This window comes from Bos mutus, chromosome 22, assembly GCF_027580195.1.
Source record: "Bos mutus isolate GX-2022 chromosome 22, NWIPB_WYAK_1.1, whole genome shotgun sequence".
Taxonomy (NCBI): domain Eukaryota; kingdom Metazoa; phylum Chordata; class Mammalia; order Artiodactyla; family Bovidae; genus Bos; species Bos mutus.
In genome coordinates, this window is record NC_091638.1 from 38,111,506 (window position 1) to 38,134,599 (window position 23,094).

At 40.5% G+C, this 23,094-nt stretch overlaps 1 protein-coding gene across 1 annotated transcript in view; it reads right to left on the bottom strand.

Annotated features, from left to right (window-relative positions):
* The window catches only part of SYNPR (synaptoporin), a 295,792-nt gene that overhangs the window by 53,359 nt on the left and 219,339 nt on the right, over nt 1-23,094 (bottom strand). Inside the window, exon 4 of the mRNA XM_005892897.3 lies at nt 2,903-3,101. Within this exon, the coding sequence (XP_005892959.1) occupies nt 2,903-3,101 (199 nt within the window). The remainder of the gene's footprint in view (nt 1-2,902; nt 3,102-23,094) is intronic.

Below are 23,094 nucleotides of genomic sequence, written 5' to 3' on the forward strand. Positions count from 1 at the left end.
AGGTTCGTGACATTGTATAGGAGACAGGGAGCAAGACCATCCCCAAGAAAAAGAATTGCAAAAAAGCAAAATGGCTGTCTGAGGAGGCCTTACAAATAGCTGTAAAAGGAAGAGAAGCAAAAAGAAAAGGAGAAAAGGAAAGATATACCCATTTGAATGAAGAGTTCCAAAGAATATCAAGGAGAGATAAGAAAGCCTTCCTCAATGATCAGTGCAAAGAAATAGAGGAAAACAATAGAATGGGAAAGACTAGAGATCTCTTCAAGAAAATTAGAGATACCAAGGGAACATTTCATGCAAAGATGGGCTCAATAAAGGACAGAAAAGGTATGGACCTAACAGAAGCAGAAGATATTAAGAAGAGGTGGCAAGAATACACAGAAGAACTGTACGAAAAAGATCTTCATGACCCAGATAATCATGGTGGTGTGATCCCTCACCTAGAGCCGAACATCCTGGAATGTGAAGTCAAGTGGGCCTTAGGAAGCATCACTATGAACAAAGCTAGTGGCAGTGATGGAATTTCAGCTGAGCTATTTCAAATCCTAAAAGGATGATGCTGTTCAAGTGCTGAACTCAATATGCCAGCAAATTTGGAAAACTCAGCAGTGGCCACAGGACTGGAAAAGGTCAGTTTTCATTCCAATCCCAAAGAAAGGCAATGCCAAAGAATGCTCAAACTACTGCACAATTACACTCACCTCACACGCTAGTAAAGTATTGCTCAAAATTCTCCAAGCCAAGCTTCAACAATCCGTGAACCATGAACTTCAGATGTTCAAGGCAGAGGAACCAGAAATCAAATTGCTAACATCTGCTGGATCATCAAAAAAGCAAGAGAATTCCAGAAAAACATCTACTTCTGCTTTATTGACTATGCCAAACCTTTGACTGTGTGGATCACAATAAACTGTGGAAAATTCTGAAAGAGATGGGAATATCAGACCACCTGACCTGCCTCTTGAGAAATCTGTATGCAGGTCAGGAAGCAACAGTTAGAACTGGACATGGAACAACAGACTGGTTCCAAATAGGAAAAGGAGTACGTTAAGGCTGTATATTATCACCCTGCTTATTTAACTTATATGCAGAGTACATCATGAGAAACGCTGGGCTAGATGAAGCACACGCTGGAATCAAGATTGCTAGAAGAAATATCAGTAACCTCAGATATGCAGATGACACCACCCTTATGGCAGAAAGTGAAGAAGAACTAAAGAGTCTCTTGATGAAAGTGAAAGAGGAGAGTGAAAAAGTTGGCTCAAAGCTCAACATTCAGAAAACGAAGATCATGGCATCTGGTCCCATCATTTCATGGAAAATAGTTGGGGAAACAGTGGAAACAGTGTCAGACTTTATTTTTTGGGGCTCCAAAATCACGTGACTGCTGCCATGAAATTAAAAGACGCTTACTCCTTGGAAGGAAAGTTATGACCAATCTAGATAACATATTAAAAAGCAGCGATATTACTTTGCCAACAAAGGTCTGTCTAGTCAAGGTGATGGTTTTTCCAGTAGTCATGTATGGATGTGAGAGTTGGACTATAAAGAAAGCTGAGTGCTGAAGAATTGATGCTTTTGAACTGTGGTGTTGGAGAAGACTCTTGAGAGTCCCTTGGACTGCAAGGAGATTCAACCAGTCCATCCTAAAGGAAATCAGTTCTGAATATTCATTGGAAGGACTGATGCTGAAGCTGAAACTCCAATACTTTGGCCACCTGATGCGAAGAGCTGACTCATTTGAAAAGACCCTGATGCTGGGAAAGATTGAAGGTGGGAGGAGAAGGGGATGACAGAGGATGAGATGGTTGGATGGCATCACTGACTCAATGGGCCTGAGTTTGAGTAAACTCTGAGAGTTGGTGATGGACAGGGAGGCCTAGCGTGCTGCAGTCCATGGGGTCATAAAGAGTTGGACGCTACTGAGTGACTGAACTGAACTAAAAAAAGGATATTTTCTTTTATAAAAGGGGAGTAGGTGATTAAGAAAGATATTTTCAGAACCAGGGCATTCTCAGTAAGATAAATTTTAGGCAAATGTACATGTGAAGGCTGAGAAATACATTTCTTTAAAGTTATCTACACCATGTACCCCTCCAGGAGTTGCTGCATCCCCCTAGGTGTCTATAGTCTCTCACCCGCTAGCGTGGCTTCACCCAGATGAGTCCTTGAACTACTGTGTAAGGAAACAGGAAGTAGAGGGGGTTGGTGGTATGTGCATGCTAAGTCGGTTCAGTCATGTTGAACTCTTTGCGAGCCCACGGACTGTAGTCTGCCAGGCTCCTCTGTCTATGGGATTCTTCAGGCAAGAATACTGGACTGCATTACCATGTTCTCCCCCAGGCAATCTTTCTGACCCAGGAATCAAACCAGGGTGTTTCCTGCATGGCAGGCAGATTCTTTACCATCTGAGTCACCAGGGTTGGTGGTGGAAAGAGATAAGATGAGAGAGAGAGATTGAAATTCAGAGACGGAGAGCTACATCTTCAAACTAAACCACTCTATGACCAGTCTATCACATCCTAGAGGAACAACATATTTCAAGTAAGTACAAGTCACACTGTCTCAACAACCAGTGAGAAAAAAATGGTCGATTAACTCCATAATACTGGAATTACCAATAAATCTGCAGCAAGCCTCACTACTATTTCCATGACCTCGTGAGATTTCCAACCATCTATTTCAGAAGAGTTTCTAGCAAGTCTAATGATATTTCTTCAGTACAGGGGCACAAAAGAATGACAGGCATCATTTTTTCATCTTAGATCTAAGGGATCTGGATGAAAAAGAATGTGATTGCTTTTCAAATACCTGCCCTGAGGACTCGGGTAAGCCCTTTAAGCATTGGAAGAAAGAAATTAGAAACGACAGAAAAAATTATTTCATAAAGCAAACCACTTACGATGAGTGGACCCCGGTTGTTCTCTCGATACTTGTTCTGGAAGAAAATGTAAACGACAGTGGCGGCCAAGGAGTAGAGGAAGGCGAAGACGGCGACGGTGACGAAGAACTCTGCCGAGGACGAGGAGTCCCCAATCAGGGACACCTTCTGTCGCTCCTTCCCCTCGCAGGTGGGCACCTCAAAGGTCACCTGGTGTAACCTACAGTATCAGAGAAACCAGAGAGGGGAATCATTAACACGCCAAGGAGAGAAAGCGAGAATGCCAGTAAGTGAGATCTGAGGACTTTCCTGGTGGTCCAGGGGTTAAGACTTCACCTTCCAATGCAGGGGGTTGATCCCTGGTTGGGGAGTTAAGATCCCACATGCTTTGGGGCCAAAAAAACCAAAACATAAAACAGAAGTGATATTTTAACAAACTCAATAAAGCCTTTAAAAACGGTTCATACCAAGAAACCTTAAAGTGAGATTTGATTTGGGATCTTACATGGCATGCCTCTGTGACACGAGAACTTACAGAGGTTGCAGTTGGGATTGTGGCAGTGATACTGCAGTTAAACATCATCGCACTGGGCTTCACAGTAGCTAGTTACATGAAAGACAAGAAGGGAAGGGGGAAGCGAACCTGAAATTGACGACGGATTAGAATATGACATCTTCTCCCTGAAATTCTCCAGTGCTTTCTCACCATCCTTGGACTCATACCCTAACTCCTAAACATGACCCAGCAGGTCCTGCTTTAGGGTCTTTTCACTGACTCTTCTCTTTTCCATAATCACTCTTCCCTGACATTGCCCATGGCTGGTTCCTTTGCAGCACTCAAGTGACAACTTAAAATGTCATCTCCTGGGAGAGTCTTTTCCTGCCAATCTAAAATAGCTCCTTTCCCTTAGACATTTCTATGACATCAACCTGTTCATGTCATTCATTGCACTCAATACCAGCTACATTGCCTTGGTGATGTATTTTCTTGTTTGTTTTTGTTTTTTTCTGTCTCCCTTGGATTTGGGATCTTGATTTTCTTCTCTGTAAATCACGAATCCCTGACACTAATTAGATACTCAGTAAACAGGAGTTGGATAAGTAAACAAACATTCTTGATTCTATAAGATGATTGATAGACCCTAGTTTGACTGAACTTTGAGAATTTCTATTTTAGAGAACAAGATATATCAGGATAGCATTCAGGGTCATAGTGACGTTGTTGTTCAGTCGCTAAGTCGTGTCCGACGTTTTGCAACTCCATGGACTGCAGCATGCCAGGCTTCCCCATCCTTCACTATCTCCCAGAGTTTGCTCTAACCCATGTCCACTGAGTTGGTGATGCCATTAAACCATCTCATCCTCTGTTGCTCTCTTCTCCTCCCCTTTCTCTATTATTTAGTAGAGAAAAATAAGATTTTGGAGGGTAGTAGTAGAGGAGCCAAAATTAGGTTTCTTCAGAAATGCCTAAATCATTTATTAAGTATTGGAAAGAACTTGGAAATAGAAATGAACAAGCGTTAGCAATATCAGTAAAGGACCATCTGGAAAAATTACCTATAAAAGTAACATGATAATAAAACCATTGATGAACCTGATAAATTCCCAACTTAAGCTTAAGGAGTATTTCTCTTACTAAGCAAAAGCTAATTCCTTTAAATGGATTTATTGTGTACATTCTCCTAGATAATACAAAATAATAAAAGAATAATACCAATACAACGAACATACCCAAGAATTTATGTGCCAGATACTACACTTTATATGTATTATTTCATTTGATGCTAACAAAAAGCCTTATGAGGTAGGCACTTAATTGTCCATTCCCCCTTTATACAAGAACATACAGGCTTTAAAAAGATTAAATGATTTGTGCTAAACCACAAGGCTAGTAAATAGGGCCAGAAAATTTTAAACTGTTATGTTAATTTGCTTCTGTTGATTACTGAAAATATTAACTAGGATGAATTTTTTAAAAAGTGGAGCCCATGGACAACTAGCACAACTATAAGTCCTGCTAAAAATGTTTATTCTGGGGTCTGTCCCAGAGCTACTGAATTAAAACTGTTAGAAGTAGCCTAGTTGACAACCCAAACAGGAAGCGCCAGTCCCCCTTATGTCTCAGAAATCTATTCTTCTTCATTTACTGTTGGACTTTAAAAAATAAACTGTTTACATTGTCCACTTGATTTTGCTTATTTATACTGAGCCTCCTCCTGTTTCTTATAAACCAGAAAAGCGTACAGCTGCAGTACAACTCAGGGAAATAGAAGCATTCATCATGGTTATACTGTAGAGACTCTTTCTTTCCCTTGCCAGACATACTAAAATATTTCTCAGTAGTTGAGTCTGTGGGAATGCTGAAAAATGAAATAAATTAAAAAAGGTAATCATGCCAATTATTCTGATAGAGGTGATTTTCAGATAATGAGCCCCCCCCCTTTTTTTCTCACTGTTATGTAATGGATCATTCATTCAACTCATTTTTAACAAGAAGCTCTGTAGTTCACATAGTGTCTAGATTCTGGGGATAAAGTAGGGAACAAAGCTATATGGGCTGGTCTCTGCACACGTTGAACTTTGAGTTTAGAGGGGAAAAATGGCTTTCTGAGAAGACCCAAAGACTAGTTTGGGGATGAGGTGGTCAAGGTAAGATTGCTTGTAGAAGTGATTGTTTAAGCTGCAACTTGAAAAGTGAGTAGAAAATTGTCCAGACCAAAAGTTGAGAAAAAAGCACAATGAAATATGACTTCAGACCCAGTAGGATGGTTATAATCAAAATGATTATAAAATTGGAATGAGTTAGCGAGATTAGACTGGAATAACAGGATAGGATTAGAATAGCAAATTCCTTAGAAAGCAGGAAATTCCATAATTTGGAAAACAGTCTTGCAGTTCTTCAAGTGGTAAACCTAGAGCTATGGCATGGTCCAGCAATTCCATTCCTACCTATTACACATCCAAGAGAAATGGTAACATTTGTCTGTACTAGACTTGTACTAGAATGTTCATATCAGCCCCGAAGTGGAAACAATCAAACATCTTCAGCTGATGAATGGATGAATAAAATGTGATATATACTTATAGGTTGGAATATTATTTATCAATAAGAAGGAATAAGTACTGATACATGTTACAGCATGGATGATTCTTGAAAACATTATGCTAAGTGAAACAAGCCCGTTGCAAAAGACCATAGATTGCATGATTCCATGTAAAGGGAATGTTCAGAATAGGCAAATTTATGGCAATAAAAAGCAGGCTAGTGTTCACCAAGGGCTGGTTGGTGAGAATTGGGGATGATGACTAAGCGGTACAGGATTTCTTTTGGGGGTAACAAAAACACTTTAGAATTGACTGTGGTGATAGAGCCTTATGCTGTTAAACACTACAAGTCATTCAACAGTACATTTTACATGAATGAATGCTAAGCTATGTGAATTATATTTCAATTAAAACTGTTAAAAAATAGAGATGAAAGAGCATGTACCAAGATTCCAAAAAAGCAAGAAGCATAGCACATGTGAAATGATGAAATATGGCTTGAAACTGGAATATGGCAGGAAAGAATATGAATGTTGTAGGATGAGATGGAAAAGTAGCCAGAGACCCTCAGTGCTGGGTCCTGTGGGTCAGATTATAGACTCGGGTCTTTTATCTTCTTTATTTTTCCTAGTGATGACAACTGTAGAGTTTATTTCCTTAACTTTCATATATAACATATAGTATGTTTATCCTATTTTACATTATGTCCCTCGTATTTATTTATTTTATAACTGGAAATTTGCACCTTCTGAATGTCTTCATCCAATTCCTCCCTCACCCCCAGTAACCACAAATCTGACTGATTTTTTTCTATGAATCTGTTTGTTCATTTTTGACCTGTAAGTGACCTTCAGCACTGTATTAGTTCCCATTGTACAACAAAGTGACTTGATATTTCTACACGTTTCAAAATGATCGCCATGATAAGTCTAGTCATGATATTATCATATGAAGATATTGCATAGTTATTGACTGTAATCCCCACACTGTACATTTCATACCTGCCACTCATTTTTTTTTGCAGCCTCTTAATCTCCCTCATTTAGTTCTCTCCTCCTCCCACCCTCCTTCCCTCTGGCAATCACCCGATTGTTCTCCTGTTCTCTGTATCTATAACTCTGTTTCTGTTTTGTTATGTTTGAACATGTGTTTTAGATTCCACACATAAGTGGAAATCATGTAGTGTTTGTTTTTCTCTGTCTGACTTATTTCACTAAGCATAACACCCTTTAGGTTCGTCCATGTTGTCAAGAATGTCAAGACTTCATTTCTTTTTTGGCTAACTTGCCATTACACACACATCTTCTCTATCCTTTCATCTATTAATGTGCACTTAGGTTGCTTCCATATCTTGGTTATTGTAAATAATGATGCAGTGAATATGAGGGTGCATATATCTTTTCTATTTGTATTACTATTTTCTTTGGATACATACTCAGGAGTGAATCTTTATCTGAAGACCAATACTGGAAAGATTCCCTTATAATAAACAACATGTAAAACAAAAACAACAGTCAGGACCACGTCACCTGTGGCGACTATTTAGAAACATGCACACCTCCTGTCCAGGTGTCAGGATCTGCAACGCTTCTAACGCACCAGATCCCTCAGCTCACATGGACAGATTGGGTCTGCAATTTTTGAGTACACAGAGAGCAGCAGGGAGGGGGAGAACAAAATAATTTTTTTTCTATGCAATCAGCTGAATACCAACATTTTCGTCATTGCTAATTTATTGTATTGATTTACAGTAAATGTAATGGTGCTTAAGTGCAAGACAAAAAAAAAAATCACTAACAAATTCCCTGTGCTTATTAATACCAATTATCTATAGCTTGGTACTTAGCTTGAAGCCACACGGGTAAACTCAGGACCAAGGGGAAACAGAAGTGCAGCTGTATTATGGTGCCTGTTCTGTGGAAGGGAATGGGCATCATTTGTAAAGGAAGGGCATGTCAGCTGAAAATGGTCTGAGCATAATAATTCATGTCGCTAAACATTTTTAATGCTATGGGATGGCATTTATTGCTAAACATATATATTTTACCAGAAAGGTTCTTCTAGGCAATAGTTACATACATATGCATAAATTTGCATGCTTCATTTCAGAGAGAGAGATTTTAGAGTCACCATGTGTTTATCAGCTATAATAACTTTGGAAGCAAATATTATTCATTCAGAACCTAAACAAGGGGAAACCTCTTCTGTACAGATAGTGTTAGTCGATGGAATCTGGAAGCTGATGGGCCTACTTTTGTTCTTGTAACGGACTAGTCAGGAAGCAATCGCTGAGACTGCAAAAAGGCCAAATCCAATTTGTTGATTTCAAATGTATTATGCCCTTCTCGGCTGGCATGACTCAATCAAGAGGTACTTGAATTTCATTGGGTTTTACTACATCGTGCCTATCCACAAAAAACCTCCATGTGAGAATAGATTTTTCCTTTTTCTTTTTAAAAATTTACCAACACTTAAACAGAGCCTTTTAAACATTTCACTCCTGCTTCAATTAAACTAAAGGAACTGCTGGGCACCCACAGTTTTTAGTTCTATTTGTAGGGTCTGAAAAAGTATTAAGCAAGCTGGTGTTACTTTATTAATAAAAATATTTTTGTCAACCACCACCAACATTTTTCAACCTCCAGGCATTGTATTAGCTTCTTTACTGCTCGTGTCTCACTTAAAGATCATAACAGCCTTCTCAAGTAGGTACTATCTGCCCACATTACACAGATGAGGAAACAGGCTTGAGGTAGGTAGTGAGCTTCAGTTCAGTTCAGTTCAGTTCAGTCGCTCAGTCGTGTCCAACTCTTTGCGACCCCATGAATCGCAGCACGCCAGGCCTCCCTGTCCATCACCAACTCCCGGAGTTCACCCAGACTCACGTCCATCGAGTTAGTGATGCCATCCAGCCATCTCATTCTCTGTCTTCCCCTTCTCCTCCTGCCCTCAATCCCTCCCAGCATCAGTCTTTTCCAATGAGTCAACTCTTCGCATGAGGTGGCCAGAGTTACTGGAGTTTCAGCTTTAGCATCATTCCTTACAAAGAACACCCAGGACTGATCTCCTTCAGAATGGACTGGTTGGATCTCCTTGCAGTCCAAGGGACTCTCAAGAGTCTTCTCCAACACCACAGTTCAAAAGCATCAATTCTCCGGTGCTCAGCCTTCTTCACAGTCCAACTCTCACATCCATACATGACCACTGGAAAAACCATAGTCTTGACTAGACGGACCTTTGTTGGCAAAGTAATGTCTCTGCTTTTGAATATGCTATCTAGGTTGGTCATAATTTTCCTTCCAAGGAGTAAGTGTCTTTTAATTTTATGGCTGCAGGTACCATCTGCAGTGATTTTGGAGCCCCAAAATATAAAGTCTGACACTGTTTCCACATCTATTTGCCATGAATTGATGGGACCAGATGCCATGATCTTCGTTTTCTGAATGTTGAGCTTTAAGCCAACTTTTTCACTCTCCACTTTCACTTTCATCAAGAGGCTTTTGAGTTCCTCTTCACTTTCTGCCATAAGGGTGGTGTCATCTGCATATCTGAGGTGATTGATATTTCTCCCGGCAATCTTGATTCCAGCTTGTGCTTCTTCCAGCCCAGCGTTTCTCATGATGTACTCTGCATAGAAGTTAAATAAGCAGGGTGACAGTATACAGCCTTGATGTACTCCTTCTCCTATTTGGAACCAGTCTGTTGTTCCATGTCCAATTCTAACTGTTGCTTCCTGACCTGCATACAAATTTCTCAAGAGGCAGGTCAGGTGGTCTGGTATTCCCATCTCTTTCAGAATTTTCCACAGTTTATTGTGATCCACACAGTCAAAGGCTTTGGCATAGTCAATAAAGCAGAAATAGATGTTTTTCTGGAACTTTCTTGCTTTTTTGATGATCCAGAGGATGTTGGCAATTTGATCTCTGGTTCCTCTGCCTTTTCTAAAACCAGCTTGAACATCTGGAAGTTCACGTATTGCTGAAGCCTGGCTTGGAGAATTTTGAGCATGACTTTACTAGCATGTGAGATGAGTGCAATTGTGTGGTAGTTTGAGCATTCTTTGGCATTGCCTTTCTTTGGGATTGGAATGAAAACTGACCTTTTCTAGTCCTGTGGCCACTGCCAGTGAGCTTACTGGAGGTCAAATAGGTAGTGAAGGGCAGAGGTGAGTCTTGGATGCAAGCAGATTAGGAGGAGCTATACTAGTAAGTATGACACTTTCCTACCTCTCTGCTTCAAAAATTACAGCATCCTTAGACTTCCAGTCAAATATTTGTATAAAAATGGCTGAGCCAGCTTTCCCATGCCATCTAATCTAATGGTAGACGGATTGTTTTCACTAAATAAGATTCTAAACCAACATTCGTTCTGCTTCCACCTCAAAGCACTTGAGTTAGGCATCGTTCAAGGTACCCAGCAATGATGGAGTTGAATCCCTTTAGGCCAACCAATAGAAAGTCATTAAAAGCATCCAAGTTTCCAAATTTTGTCCTGGGTTATCCTAACATTTGCTTTATAAGTAAGCAGAGGGCAATGAACTTGACTGCCTCAGGTACTGAAAGTGTGCTCATCATAGCATCTGTGGTTCTTCACAGGAGGAGAGTAAAGGACAGCACAGATTCATCTTCAGATAGCACTGTGCCAGTAAGGGCATCTGGTCATAAGACTTTTGAAATGGTGAACAGTATGTTTCACCGGGTGCGGGACAAAATAGGACTTAAGCTCCTAACATTATACCTCGGGGTGGTTCAGTGCAAGACAGTAATGACACATCCCAAGGGTGGTGACCCCACCCAGGAGTAAATGCAGGAGGCATTAAGGTATTGGGGAGAAAGTTGCTGCCACAGAATTTCTGACAGCCAGGATTAATGTGGCCAAGTGGACATTAGAGGGCAACTGGCAAATTGTGGTGCTGAGCGCGCTTCTCCTCACAAGATAATTTTCTGTAGCTCCTGTTTCAATCTTTGCACCAGTTGATAAAGACTCAAATCCTCTTGCTCTACTCCTTTCTCTCTTCCTTCCAGGAAATACTGGCATTTGTCTGGTTTTTAGGTTGTCCTTTCCTTTGCTAGTCATATGTGTGTATGTGTGTGTATAATGAGTGCATCTGCATATGCATTTGCAGACACCTCTACTTGCTCAGCCTGTATGATTTGCAACATAAATGACTACAAGATCCTGTGAGTTTACATATACTTTTAAACACATCTCATTTTCTCTTCCCAGCAACCTTCTTTGTTTACAGATGAGAAAGCTGGAGGTCAGACAACTTGAAAGAATCACCGAAGATCACCCAGATGGCAAAGAGAAGAGGCAAAAGTCCGCTATGCTCAAGTCCTTTATTCATTCACGAGGGATTTATTGAGCCCCATGCACCAGTCATTAGAGAAGCTAAGACGGGATGGCAATGAGTTGTGAGGAATGGGAGTGAAGATTATACAGAAGGTTGAAAGGGACAAGTCCCCTCTGACTGCCATTTCCCCTGGTTTTCTTACTGAACTTGAAGCATGGCATTTGGTGATGCTACTTAGGACAGTGATGGTGAGCCCACCTCTGCTACTGCTGGGTGCTGATCACCAACTGACAACTTTTTTGAGTGCATAGTAGGCTAGGCACCAAGCCAAAGACTTTCATGTATTATCTCATACCTTTAAACTAGATAAAGTGGGTACTATTTCCCTTCTTTTTAGTGGAGAGGAAAGTGAGGAGCACAGCGGTAATTCAACTTATTGAAGCAAAGGCCTTCAAACAAAGTCTGTGTGTGTGCTGCATTGCTTCAGTAGAGTTCAACTCTCTGCAATCCCATGGACTTCAGCCCACCAGGCTTCTCTGTCCATGGGGTTCTCCAGCAAGAATATTGGGATCCATACTGCCATCCTGCACGGAATCTTCCCGACCCAGGGATCAAACCTGCGTCTCTTAAATCTCCTGTATTGGCAGGTGGCTTCTTTACCACTGGCACCACCGGGGAAGCCCAAAACAGAGTGTATATGACCCCAAAGCTTTTACTCTTAACCTCCCACATGAAAAAAATATAGTATTTAATACTATTCATTGTTTTTATCACTCACCTATTTACTGACTTCCCACTGCAAGGCTGCCCTTTCTGAGAAACTTCTTGCAGTCAGTCATGGCTCAGATGGTAGAGAATTTGCCTGCAATGCAGGAGACCTGGGCTGGATCCCTGGGTTGGGAAGATCCCCTGAAGGAGGAAATGGCTACCCACTCCAGTATTCTTACCTGGAGAATTCCATGGACAGAGGAGCCTGGCTGGTTACAGTCCACAGGGTTGGAAAGAGTTGGATACAAATGAGTGATTTTCACTTTTCACTGTCCCTCTCTCTATTAATCTCCACCTTGTTGGTTGTTTCTTAGCAGGAGAGTGGTCATGGGTTGAATGTTGGAGTGTCTGGGATCTGTGATATTTTGTTCCAAATTTCCTGGGCTCATGGGTGGTTTCAAACTGTTTCTCAAGACATTGATTATAGCAAGGATTTCCTTTATGCCACCAGCACCTCTTAAAGCGTACTTTTATGCTGTGGTCAAAATCTGAGGAGTGTCTGACTTCATGGACCCTTAGGTATAGGATCTATTTAGGGTGGAAAAGGCAGAAAATGGGGATAGTGTGAGGACTGAGAAGAGTCTTGGGAAACATGCCAATTGCAGTTGAGAGCTGAAAGAAGGCTCCAACATCTGCTCTCTGGTTGCTAAAGCTGGACACAAGTTTGAAGTCCTTATCCTGCAAAGGAACTGGAGAGACTCTGTCTGAGACATAGGACTCACTGATCAGAAGCTGAAGAGGATCTGTTTACCTGATCTGTGGACAAAAGGGGTCATTACTAGGCAAAATGAAAACAATCCAGGTTACAAATATCCTTTGAGGAGCACCTCAGGGATTTTAATGATGCTTTCTTTTACCAGGAAGGTCAGTGGACTCAGAGGTGGTACCTATACTCCTGTCTGCTACACATAAGCTGATTTCCAGCTTCCTTATTTTCAGGTAAAAGGCATTGCTTAGGCAGCCAGAATCACTTTTGCAGATGTTTTTGCCCTAAGTTTGAATCAAAATCAGCTTCATCTCCAAGACTTGCAACCAAAGCACATCAGGCATTCACTAAAAATATTTTCCTAAAAGAAGAAAACAAAACTAAGGGAAAGAAAAAACACTGTATATATTCTGGCTCTTAAACACAAGGGCTTATCTCCTTGATGTGATTCTGCATTAAATGAACTAAAGCTTATTGGTTTCCATGGGAGGCACTTTCTATTACTTTTTTCTGTTCTTTATCTTACCATTAGGGAAGATACTTTTTTTCTTAAGGAGAATATTGGGCAGAGAGAACTGAGCTAGACATGGAAAATGCAATTAAGGTTATTGCAAAGAATACTCTTTTCTATGCAATTTGCTGTGCTTGTTCATATGACGATACGGTTGGAAAATGACTGGCTCTCCTCCCTAGTATGTGCATGTCAGTTCCATGGGCTAGAAAGATATTTATCAAATTTACTGAAAGTGTACTATGCTAGTAGGATCTTTTCAAATTTCATCCCCTCTCTACAAGTTTGCATTTGTATAGATAAACATTTCAAAGTAAAAAGGTAGACTCCAAGGTGATTAAAAAGAAATGGATCTGTGGAAGCCAGGGCATGGCCTGGAGTAGCACTGAAAGAAGAAAAACCCTCTGAAACCATATAATGACTTGCAAAGAGGCACTGCCATTCTCATAAGCTATGACTTATTAATTTTAGTTTCTTCAAATAGAGTTTGAGTCATAGGGAACTCAGACTGCCTCTACATTGTCAAATTAAAATAGATAATGAGGTCGTTATCTGTATATTTCAGGGAAATTTTTTTTTCCCCTTCTTGTTTGCCTTCCCTGAACTATGGTGCTATACTCGAGTGAATTACGAAACAAACAAGTCTCAGAGTTTTGTTTGTTTTTTCTTTACACTTGAATGTCCAGGCAACTGCCTCTCGTTGTCCATTTTATCTAGTTAGTACAGAAATGTTTCACAAATAAACAATTTAAAGGCTTCAACTAAAAGATTTTTATATTTGGCACACATATAGGTCACATGGGAGAGGGCTGCAGAAATCTGTCTGAGCTGACCTTTTGTTTAGAGTTTAGGTCAAACTGATTTGATTTATTAACAGTCAAAATATGCTATATATAAAAGTTCAATCAATACAGAAATGATTAGAGAAGGAAAATATAAGGTTTCTCATAATTTCAATTAGTATTAACAACTTAAAAGACGGAAATCAAACAGGGTCTTTAAACTGCTGTTTATTACCTAATAAGATGACCAGCAAATACCTTATTTTTTTAGGAAGATCTGCTATATTCTTGGAGAAGGCAATGGCACCCCACTCCAGTACTCTTGCCTGGAAAATCCCATGGGCGAAGGAGCCTGGTAGGCTGTAGTCCATGGGGTCGCGAAGAGTCAGATACAACTGAATGACTTCACTTTCACTTTTCACTTTCATGCATTGGAGAAGGAAATGGCAACCCACTCCAGTGTTCTTGCCTGGAGAATCCGAGGGACGGGGTGGCCTGATGGGCTGCTGTCCATTGGGTCGCACAGATTTGGACACGACTGAAGCGACTTAGCAGCAGCAGCAGCAGCCATATTCTTAAGTCTAATAATATACCTAAAGATCCCTGGGTTGAATTTTTCCAACCCAGAGATGGAACTCAGGTCTCCCACATTGCAGGCAGATTCTTTACCGTCTGAGCCACCAGGGAAGCCCAATATACCTAGAGGATATATGAATTATCATATTGTTTAGAATGTTCTATATTAGTGTACATCGCATAATAATTTTATTAATGGTCCTCCAGTGGTGGAAATTTTATTTCCCATCTTTAAACACTGAAACATTGCCTTGAACATGTATCTTTGGATATCTGTATGTTCTTTGGATAAATTTCTAGAAGCAGAACTGCTGGGGAAAGGAGTTTATTAGTTAGGGTTCTCCAGGGAAACAGTACTAATGGGATACATATTATAAGGAATTTAAGGAATCTATTTTAAGGAATTAGCTCATGTGAGTGTGGGGGCTGGCAAGTCTGAAATGCACAGGGCAAGCCAGCAGCCCGGAGATCTAGGTAAGAGGTGATGTCATGAACTTAAGTCCAAAGCCTGGAAAAGCAGAATTTCTATGATGCAGTCTGAAGGCAGAACTTCTCCCCCAACCACCCCTTTTTTTGCACAAGAAATCTCAGTTTTTGTTCATCACATCTTCAACTGACTGGATGAGACACACTCACATTATGAGATAATGTATTACATTTATTGTAATAGAAAGAAAGTGAAGTCGCTCAGTCGTGTCCGACTCTTTTGCAACCCCATGGATTGTAGCCTACCCGGTTCCTCCGTCCACGGAATTTTCCAGGCAAGAATACTGGAGTGGGTTGCCATTTCCTTCTTTCCGACCCAGGGACTAAACCCAGGTCTCCCGCATTGTAGGCAGATGCTTTACTGTCTGAGCCACCAGGGAAGCTTTATTGTAATGCTTGCATGTAACTGGCAATTGCAGTTGCTACTCCTAGGTGAATTGCAAACAGTTTCCAATGCTCAAAATTCAAGGCAGAAGTCTAATTACTAAAGTTGATTTTTTAAAAATCCAAATGCTTTCAAAAAGAAGAATTCCAAGACCTAGAAATACAATGCGTTCTATTACTATACTGCTCTGTCAAAAAGTCACCCTTATCAGCAGTTATTTGGTCATTTTCTTCTTCTGCCTGCTGTCATTTCATTCTTCACATAATAACGACCTCATTGAATGTTCAGGATAGGGAAACTAACAGAATCCTTGCTGGGAAGGCAATTCAATATATCTGCCAGATTATAATAAAATAAGCAGGAATCGTTCATACATATAGAACAAAATGCAATCTCCTTTAAACCACTGAAAAGCTATTGCCCTGTCAAGTGGCCGTGAAGTTGTAAATTTCCAGTTCTTCAGGTTGTTAATATTACCACAAATACACAAATTCTTTTTTTGGGAAAAAAAAAAAAACAAAAAAACGTCTAAGGCATAAGGAAACACTGTTCATCTTAGTTAACTAAACACAGTTTGTTCAATAAATTTATCAGCTCAGAATGGAAACTGCTCTTCATTGTCAGCAAACATAATGTCATCCATGTTCCTGATGCTTTGCCAGCAACAGGGGATTAATCATACTTTTTTCAAGTTGCATTTGAAACATGACATCTAAGAATTCATTTTCCACATAGCAACCAGAAATCTCTTACATAAATCAGAGCATGTCACTCCATGGCATAAAGCTCTCCTTTAAGGCTTCCCCTCCCACTCAGGGCCAGATGCAAACACCTCATTGCGGCTTACAGGTCTGACATCATTTGGATCTTGCCCACTTGTTTGCTATCATCACACCCACTTGATACTTTCTCTTCCTGGAACACAACTCCCCCGCCCACTGGGGCCTCTTAACTGGCCTTCAAGCTGTCCACCGTCAGCTTTCTCTTCATTCAGATTCTCAAGGCAAGTATCACCACCACTGAGAGACCTCCCTTGACCACCTAATCTAAAGGGCCTGTCCATCCCATTATCCCACTTCACTGCTTAATTTATTTTGTTTATTGCTCTAGTGCCTGTCTGAAGTCACACTGCTTATTTGTGAACCTGTGTTTTGCCTGTCTCTCCTCCTAGGCTCTAAGTAGCATGAAGGCAGGGATCCTGTTTATTTTTGCTACCTATAACGGAGCACCAAGTCAAATCACAGGCAAAACACAGATGCAAGGAAAATGGCTTTCTTGCATATTTAGTTCTAGTGGGAATGAATGGAGAGACACTCAGGGTGATCCCACACTGTCTATCCCTGTAAAAGAATTCTTGGGGACAACTTTGTGCCTCTGAAGTTAACAATGAAAAAGAGACCGTTTTTCACGCTGCCCAGGAAAAGGCATGAGGTAGCTTCCTCTCCTCACCCATTCTAGTCCACATACATGTTTGGGGTCTCAGGGAATCCTTGACTATGTCCTGCTTAATCCCTTCCTGCTTATCCAAGCCATCCTCCAGGACATCTGTTCCCAAATACATCACCTCAATTTGAACCAATCGCCTATGAAAGACCATTGTATACAACATCTAGCAAAGATTCTACCAGAAAAACTTTGAATATTTTAATGAGGCCACTGATACTAAACTATTCGTTGAAGGGTCCCAAACGTCTTCAAAAGGAAAAAAACAGTGGTCATTGGAAAGATTTCAAACAAAACCAAACTCAAAACCCTTCTATGTGTGTGTTTTTTTTCCCTTGATTCACAGAATGTTTAAACGGAAGCGAACAGAAGTGAAATCCTGCTTCTTCCCCTGATAATTAGAAACCAAGGTCTAAACCATGTGAATATATGCTGCAAATAATTCTTGCAAGTAATTTCATATTCAATATTTCTATTTAGCTCCCTGGAAATACTTAATGTTTATGAAAACTCTAGAGCAGAACTTCTCACACTGTGACTCAAAGACCCCTGAGGATATATGAAACCCTTCCAGGGGGTTCATGAGATCAAAACTAATTTCACAATAATACTAATATGTTATTTGTCACTTTCAATCTCATTCTCTTGCAAGTATACGATAGAGTTTTCCAGAAGGAAAACTGCTATAGGTTGTGGCTGTTGTTCTGATGGCTAATAAAATGCATATTTTTATATTTTATACATTTCTTAGCTTTGATTTCTAATTTGGTAATCTTCTAAATATCCACAGACATATTCCACACAAATGAAAAGCTCTTTGTAGTCCTCATTTATAAGAATGTAGAGGGGTCTGGGACTTAATGCTTGAGAATGGCTGCTCTAAATGATGATTTTTTTACTTTCCCCCAAATCTTCATTTTTCTTATGTCCATTTCTGATATTCAAGTTATATGGACATGCATGGCCTGATATTGAGTACCTATCATATGCATGTCATCACACTAAGCAATCATTTGTATTGTCATCAGCCAATGAGTGTGTAGAGTATCTATCAGCTTCCTGTCCTTGGCAAATACTCAATAAAGGGCTCTTGCATGAGAACTGCAGATGATACTACCTAGATATCCTCTGTCCCACTGACTGTCCATGCCTCACCTAGAGGGCATATGCCTTTATCTCAGATTACGAATCCTCCCTGGTCTTTGACATTTCATTTTCATCCTACCTCAAATGGCCTCTTAGGCTACAGGTAGGAAAAGAGAGGTTAGACTTAGATGTTCCGCTCTGATGATTATCCAATGCACTCACTCCCTGTCCATCCTTTATCTCTTCCCTGAAAGTGAGTCACAGACTGAGGCCTCAAGAATGGGGACATTTGCAACATGAGATCAAGAGTTATTTATTTTAGTGTCCCCATGGAGTAGACATCTGATGTTTTGCTTCAGTTCAGTTCAGTCGCTCAGTCATGTCTGACTCTTTGTGACCCCATGAACCACAGCACGCCAGGCCTCCCTGTCCATCACCAACTCTTGGAGTTTACCCAAACTCATGTCCACTGAGTTGGTGATACCATCCAACCATCTAATCCTCTGTCGTCCCCTTCTCCTCCCACCTTCAATCTTATCCAGCATCAGGGTCTTTTCCAATGAGTCAGCTCTTCACATCAGGTGGCCAAAGTATTGGAGTTTCAGCTTCAAAACATCGGACCTTCCAATGAACACTCAGGACTGATCTCCTTTAGAATGGATTGGCTGGATCTCCTTGCAGTCCAAGGGACTCTCAAGAGTCTTCTCCAACACCACAGTTCAAAAGCATCAATTCTTCGGCACTCAGCTTTCTTCACAGTCCAACTCTCACATCCATACATGACCACTGGAAAAACCGTAGCCTTGACTAGACGGACCTTTGTTGGCAAAGTAATGTCTCTGCTTTTTAATATGCTGTCTAGGTTGGTCATAACTTTCCTTCCAAGGAGTAAGTGTGTGTTAATTTCATGGCTGCAATCACCATCTGCAGTGATTTTGGAGCCCAGAAAAATGTCAGATGTAGACCCGATCAATTGTCATATTTCCTCCTCTGGACTTAAAGACCTAAGACAGGCATGTTGGATCCTACTTGAAAACAATGAGGCCAATACAGAAGAAAACATGTGGAGAAAGAGAAAAGGATTCTAGTCCCCTAGATTTAGGGATTGTGTTCCTAGCATTCCTTGGCACATAGCAGGTGCTCAAAAATATTGATTCAATTGACTTTAATTTAGCTTCTTTACAAATGACTGAAGCATCTCATATAAAAATCTTTTAATAAATAAAACCATTTAATCCTTTATCCTGAATAGGCATCAACTGCAGAAATACCCACTGGCATTTCAAAGTTTGATAAAATCCACTTCCTCTCTCTTCTATTGAACCTCTCTCCTGCACTACCATGCAGTACTTCTCTAGATTTTTATTTTAATTCCAAGCGTCCTCTTGAGAAAGTAGTTGTTTTAAATCAGGATATGTCCCATGATTCAAGAACATTCTTTTCTGAAAGTACTTTTAGTTTTGCATTTCTCTGTTTAGTTTCTCAAATTTCTTAAATCTTGTGAAAGAAATTCTACACATGGCCAACCTATGACAACCCTAATAGTCTGGATATCAAGCCAATGAACATGAACCAAAGTGAGTGAGAAAATAAAGATTTTTAATAAAAGGAGGATTATAATTAGGATTCAGTACTCAATTTGGCTCCTTCAATCAAGGAAAGCTTAACCTAAAGTTTAGATTTTCATCTAAAATCTAGACAATTATTTCAGAATCCCACATATATAAATATTCAGTGGGTCTAATTGTCTGTGATGAGTGGGCCAGTGTACTATAATTTGACATCTTCAATTGGTTGAACTTAATAAGAAAACTATGCTATGGTTTTTCCAGCAGTCATGTATGGATGTGAGAGTTGGACTATAAAGAAAGCTGAGCACCGAATAATTGATGCTTTTGAACTGTGGTGTTGGAGAAGACTCTTGAGAGTCCATTGGACTGCAACGAGATCCAACCAGTCCATCCTAAAGAAAATCAGTACTGAATATTCATTAGAAGGACCGATGCTGAAGCTGAAATTCCAATACTTTGGCCACCTGATGCAAAGAACTAACTCACTGGAAAAGACCCCCATGCTGGGAAAGATTTAAGGCAGGAAGAGAAGGGGATGACAGAGGATAAGATGGTTGGATGGCATCACCAACTCTATGGACATGAGTTTGGGTAAACTCTGAGATTTGGTGATGGACAGGGAGGCCTGGCATGCTGCAGTCCATGGGGTCACAAAGAAGGAAACATGACTGAGCAAATGAACTGAACTGAACTGAATAAGAAGACATGTTAAGAAAAGCTTACCAACCAAACTCCCTTCTTCTATGGGATTAGCAGGGCTTCTTTTGAGAAGTTTGAGATGAGATTTATCTTATTATCACTGAGTCCAAGAGCATACACACATACACACAAACTGGCAGGGCACAGACTGATCATTCCTCAAATCTTGCCTCTGCTTGACTTTACTCTTTTTCCTAGTTGTGGGCAAAATGGCAGCTTCATACCCACACCTCATTAACTCATTAACCCTGATCACCAGAAGCAAACATCCCTCTGTGCTCCAGATGAAAAATCTAAATTAAGTCATGTGTCCATCTCTAAAGGGCTTTCCATGTGGGACAGTGGTAAAGAATCCGCCTGCCAATGCAGGAGACACAACAGAGGTGGGTTTGATGCTGGGTTGGGAAGATTCCCTTAAATATGAAATGGAAACCCGCTCCAGTATTCTTGCTTGGAAAATTCCACAGACAGAGAAGCCTGATGGGCTTGTGGGTTGCAGTCCATGGGGTTGCAAAGAGTCATATATGACTGAGCAACTGAGCACAGCACAACACAGTCTATCTCTAATACAATCACGGAAGCCAAGAGGCTGGGTGCTCTAACTGGCCAGGCTACAGTCATGTGCCCTGTGTGTGTGTGTGTGTGTGTGTGTGTGTGTATGGGGTAAAAGGAGATGGAGTAGAACTTCATGTGACCTTCATGAATGGGTTATTCACTGAAAGATAGAGTCCAGTACTGAAAAACAGAAATAACAAATATCTACTGCATGGGGATCTTCCTTCGCAGAGCATGTCTGGATTAAAAAAAAAAAAAAAACTCTGTACTTCCAATGTCCAGTATTAAGCAGATGCTCAATACATATTTGTTGAATGAACAAAGAATTACATGTAATATTACATGTGCCTCACTCCATAATAAGGATCAACTCTGTGTACTCTCCAGCGAGGATATTTTGCTGAACTCATGCTCATCACGTTATAGCCCCTTCTACATTCATCTTTCCCTATTCTTATTATATACAAGCTCATTTCTTTTTCTGCACTTTCCCACTTTAAACTACTACTTAAAGTACTCCTCAAGTTTATTTCCACCATGAAGCCTTTTCTGAGGATTACATGCCTCACTATTTTCCCATCTTTGAGTTACCCATGCTTCTGATTTCTGCACTTAGCCTTTCATGAGTAAAGAGCCCTAGAATCAGGCTACCCATGTTTAAACCTCCACCATTTACTTGCTTTGTCATCTTGGCAAATTTCTTAATTGTTTTGTCTATAGAGGGTGTGAATCATAGTATCTACCTCTCAGAGGCTGATGCAAGGATTAAATGATATGATACACAGGTCATTAGCACTGTGCCTAATATACAGTAAGTGCTCAGGAAATACTGAATATCATTCTAGCTGATGGAACAAATAGCTGTGTGCCCTGTAGCAGACAAAGATGGTGTCCTGCACCATGTCTCCTTGGCCTATCTGACTGAGTTCAGGCAGCTGATGTAGATGCTGATAAACCTCCTACGTTATGCTTTCTTCTCTGACTGAGGGCTTCCCTTAGCCTGAGGAAGCCTTTTCTGCTGCAAGTAAGGGTAGTTGGAAGTAGAAGGTACGAGGTTAATTCTCTTGTATGCAGCTTTTAATAACTGGGGGATAGAAGTCCCAGCCTCCCTGGTGCCTAGTCTTAGGATTCTTGGGTGTGTTCCACACAGTTTCTCAGAGGATCCCAGCAGGATTGGGTGTGAGTTGCCCATAGTAGTAACCTGCACACAAATGCAATTAAAAAAAATTTTTTTTTAAACCTTATTTTGTATTGGAGTATTGCTGATTAACAGTGTTGTGATAGTTTCAGGTGGACAGCAAAAGGACTCAGCCTTTTGGGTACATATGTATCTCCCTTAAACTCCCCTCCCATCTAGGCCGCCATATAACATTGATCAGGGTTCTCTGTTGCTATACACTAGGTCCTTGTTGCGTATCCATTTTAAATATAGCAGGCAAATTTTTTTAGCTTGTCCTCCTTACTTTCTTCACCCTTGCTTCACTCGTTTGCTTGTGCCTCTTGGGATCACCTCACACAGGAGCTCCCTGTGCCCAAGTCTGTCAAAAGGCCTGACTTGGGGGGAGCCCAAAGTAAGACAGCTCCCAGCAGTTTAAACTGTTAAAGTCATTTCTCAGTGTGTGTGTGCTAAGTTACTTCAGTTGTGTCCGACTCTTTGTGACCCCGTGGACTTTAGCCCACCAGGCTCCTCTGTCCATGGGATTCTCCAGGCAAGTATACTGGCGTGGGTTGCCATTTCCTCCTCCAGGGGATCTTCCCAATCCAGGGATTGAATCCGCCTCTCTTGTGTCTCCTGCATTGGCAGTTGGGTTCCTGGGAAGCTCTCATTTCTCAGGGTATATTTACTTAAAGTAGAGATCAAATTCTTTTTCTTTTAATTGAGATGTAATTGACATATAACCTTGTTTTAGGGTATACAATATACTGATTTGATTTTTGTATATATTGCAAAATTGTTATCATAATAGGTTCAGTCAACATCCATGACCACATACGGTCACTATTTTTTTCTTATGATGAAAGCTTTTTAGCAAATACAGAATACTGTACAGTGCTGTTAACTACAGTCACCAAGCTGTACATTATATCCCCAGCACTTGCTTATAACTGGAAGTTTGTACCTTTTGACTACCTTCACTCATTTTGCCTATCCCAAACCTCTTACATCTCTATGGCTAGACATGTTTTGTGAACCTACACCACAGAATTCCTTGCTGAATAACTGATATATTGTGAGACAATTTTTAGTATTTAGATTCAAGAGAAAGAAGTCCTGTGGTTTTCTCACCAGAGCTGATAGGTTTTTTT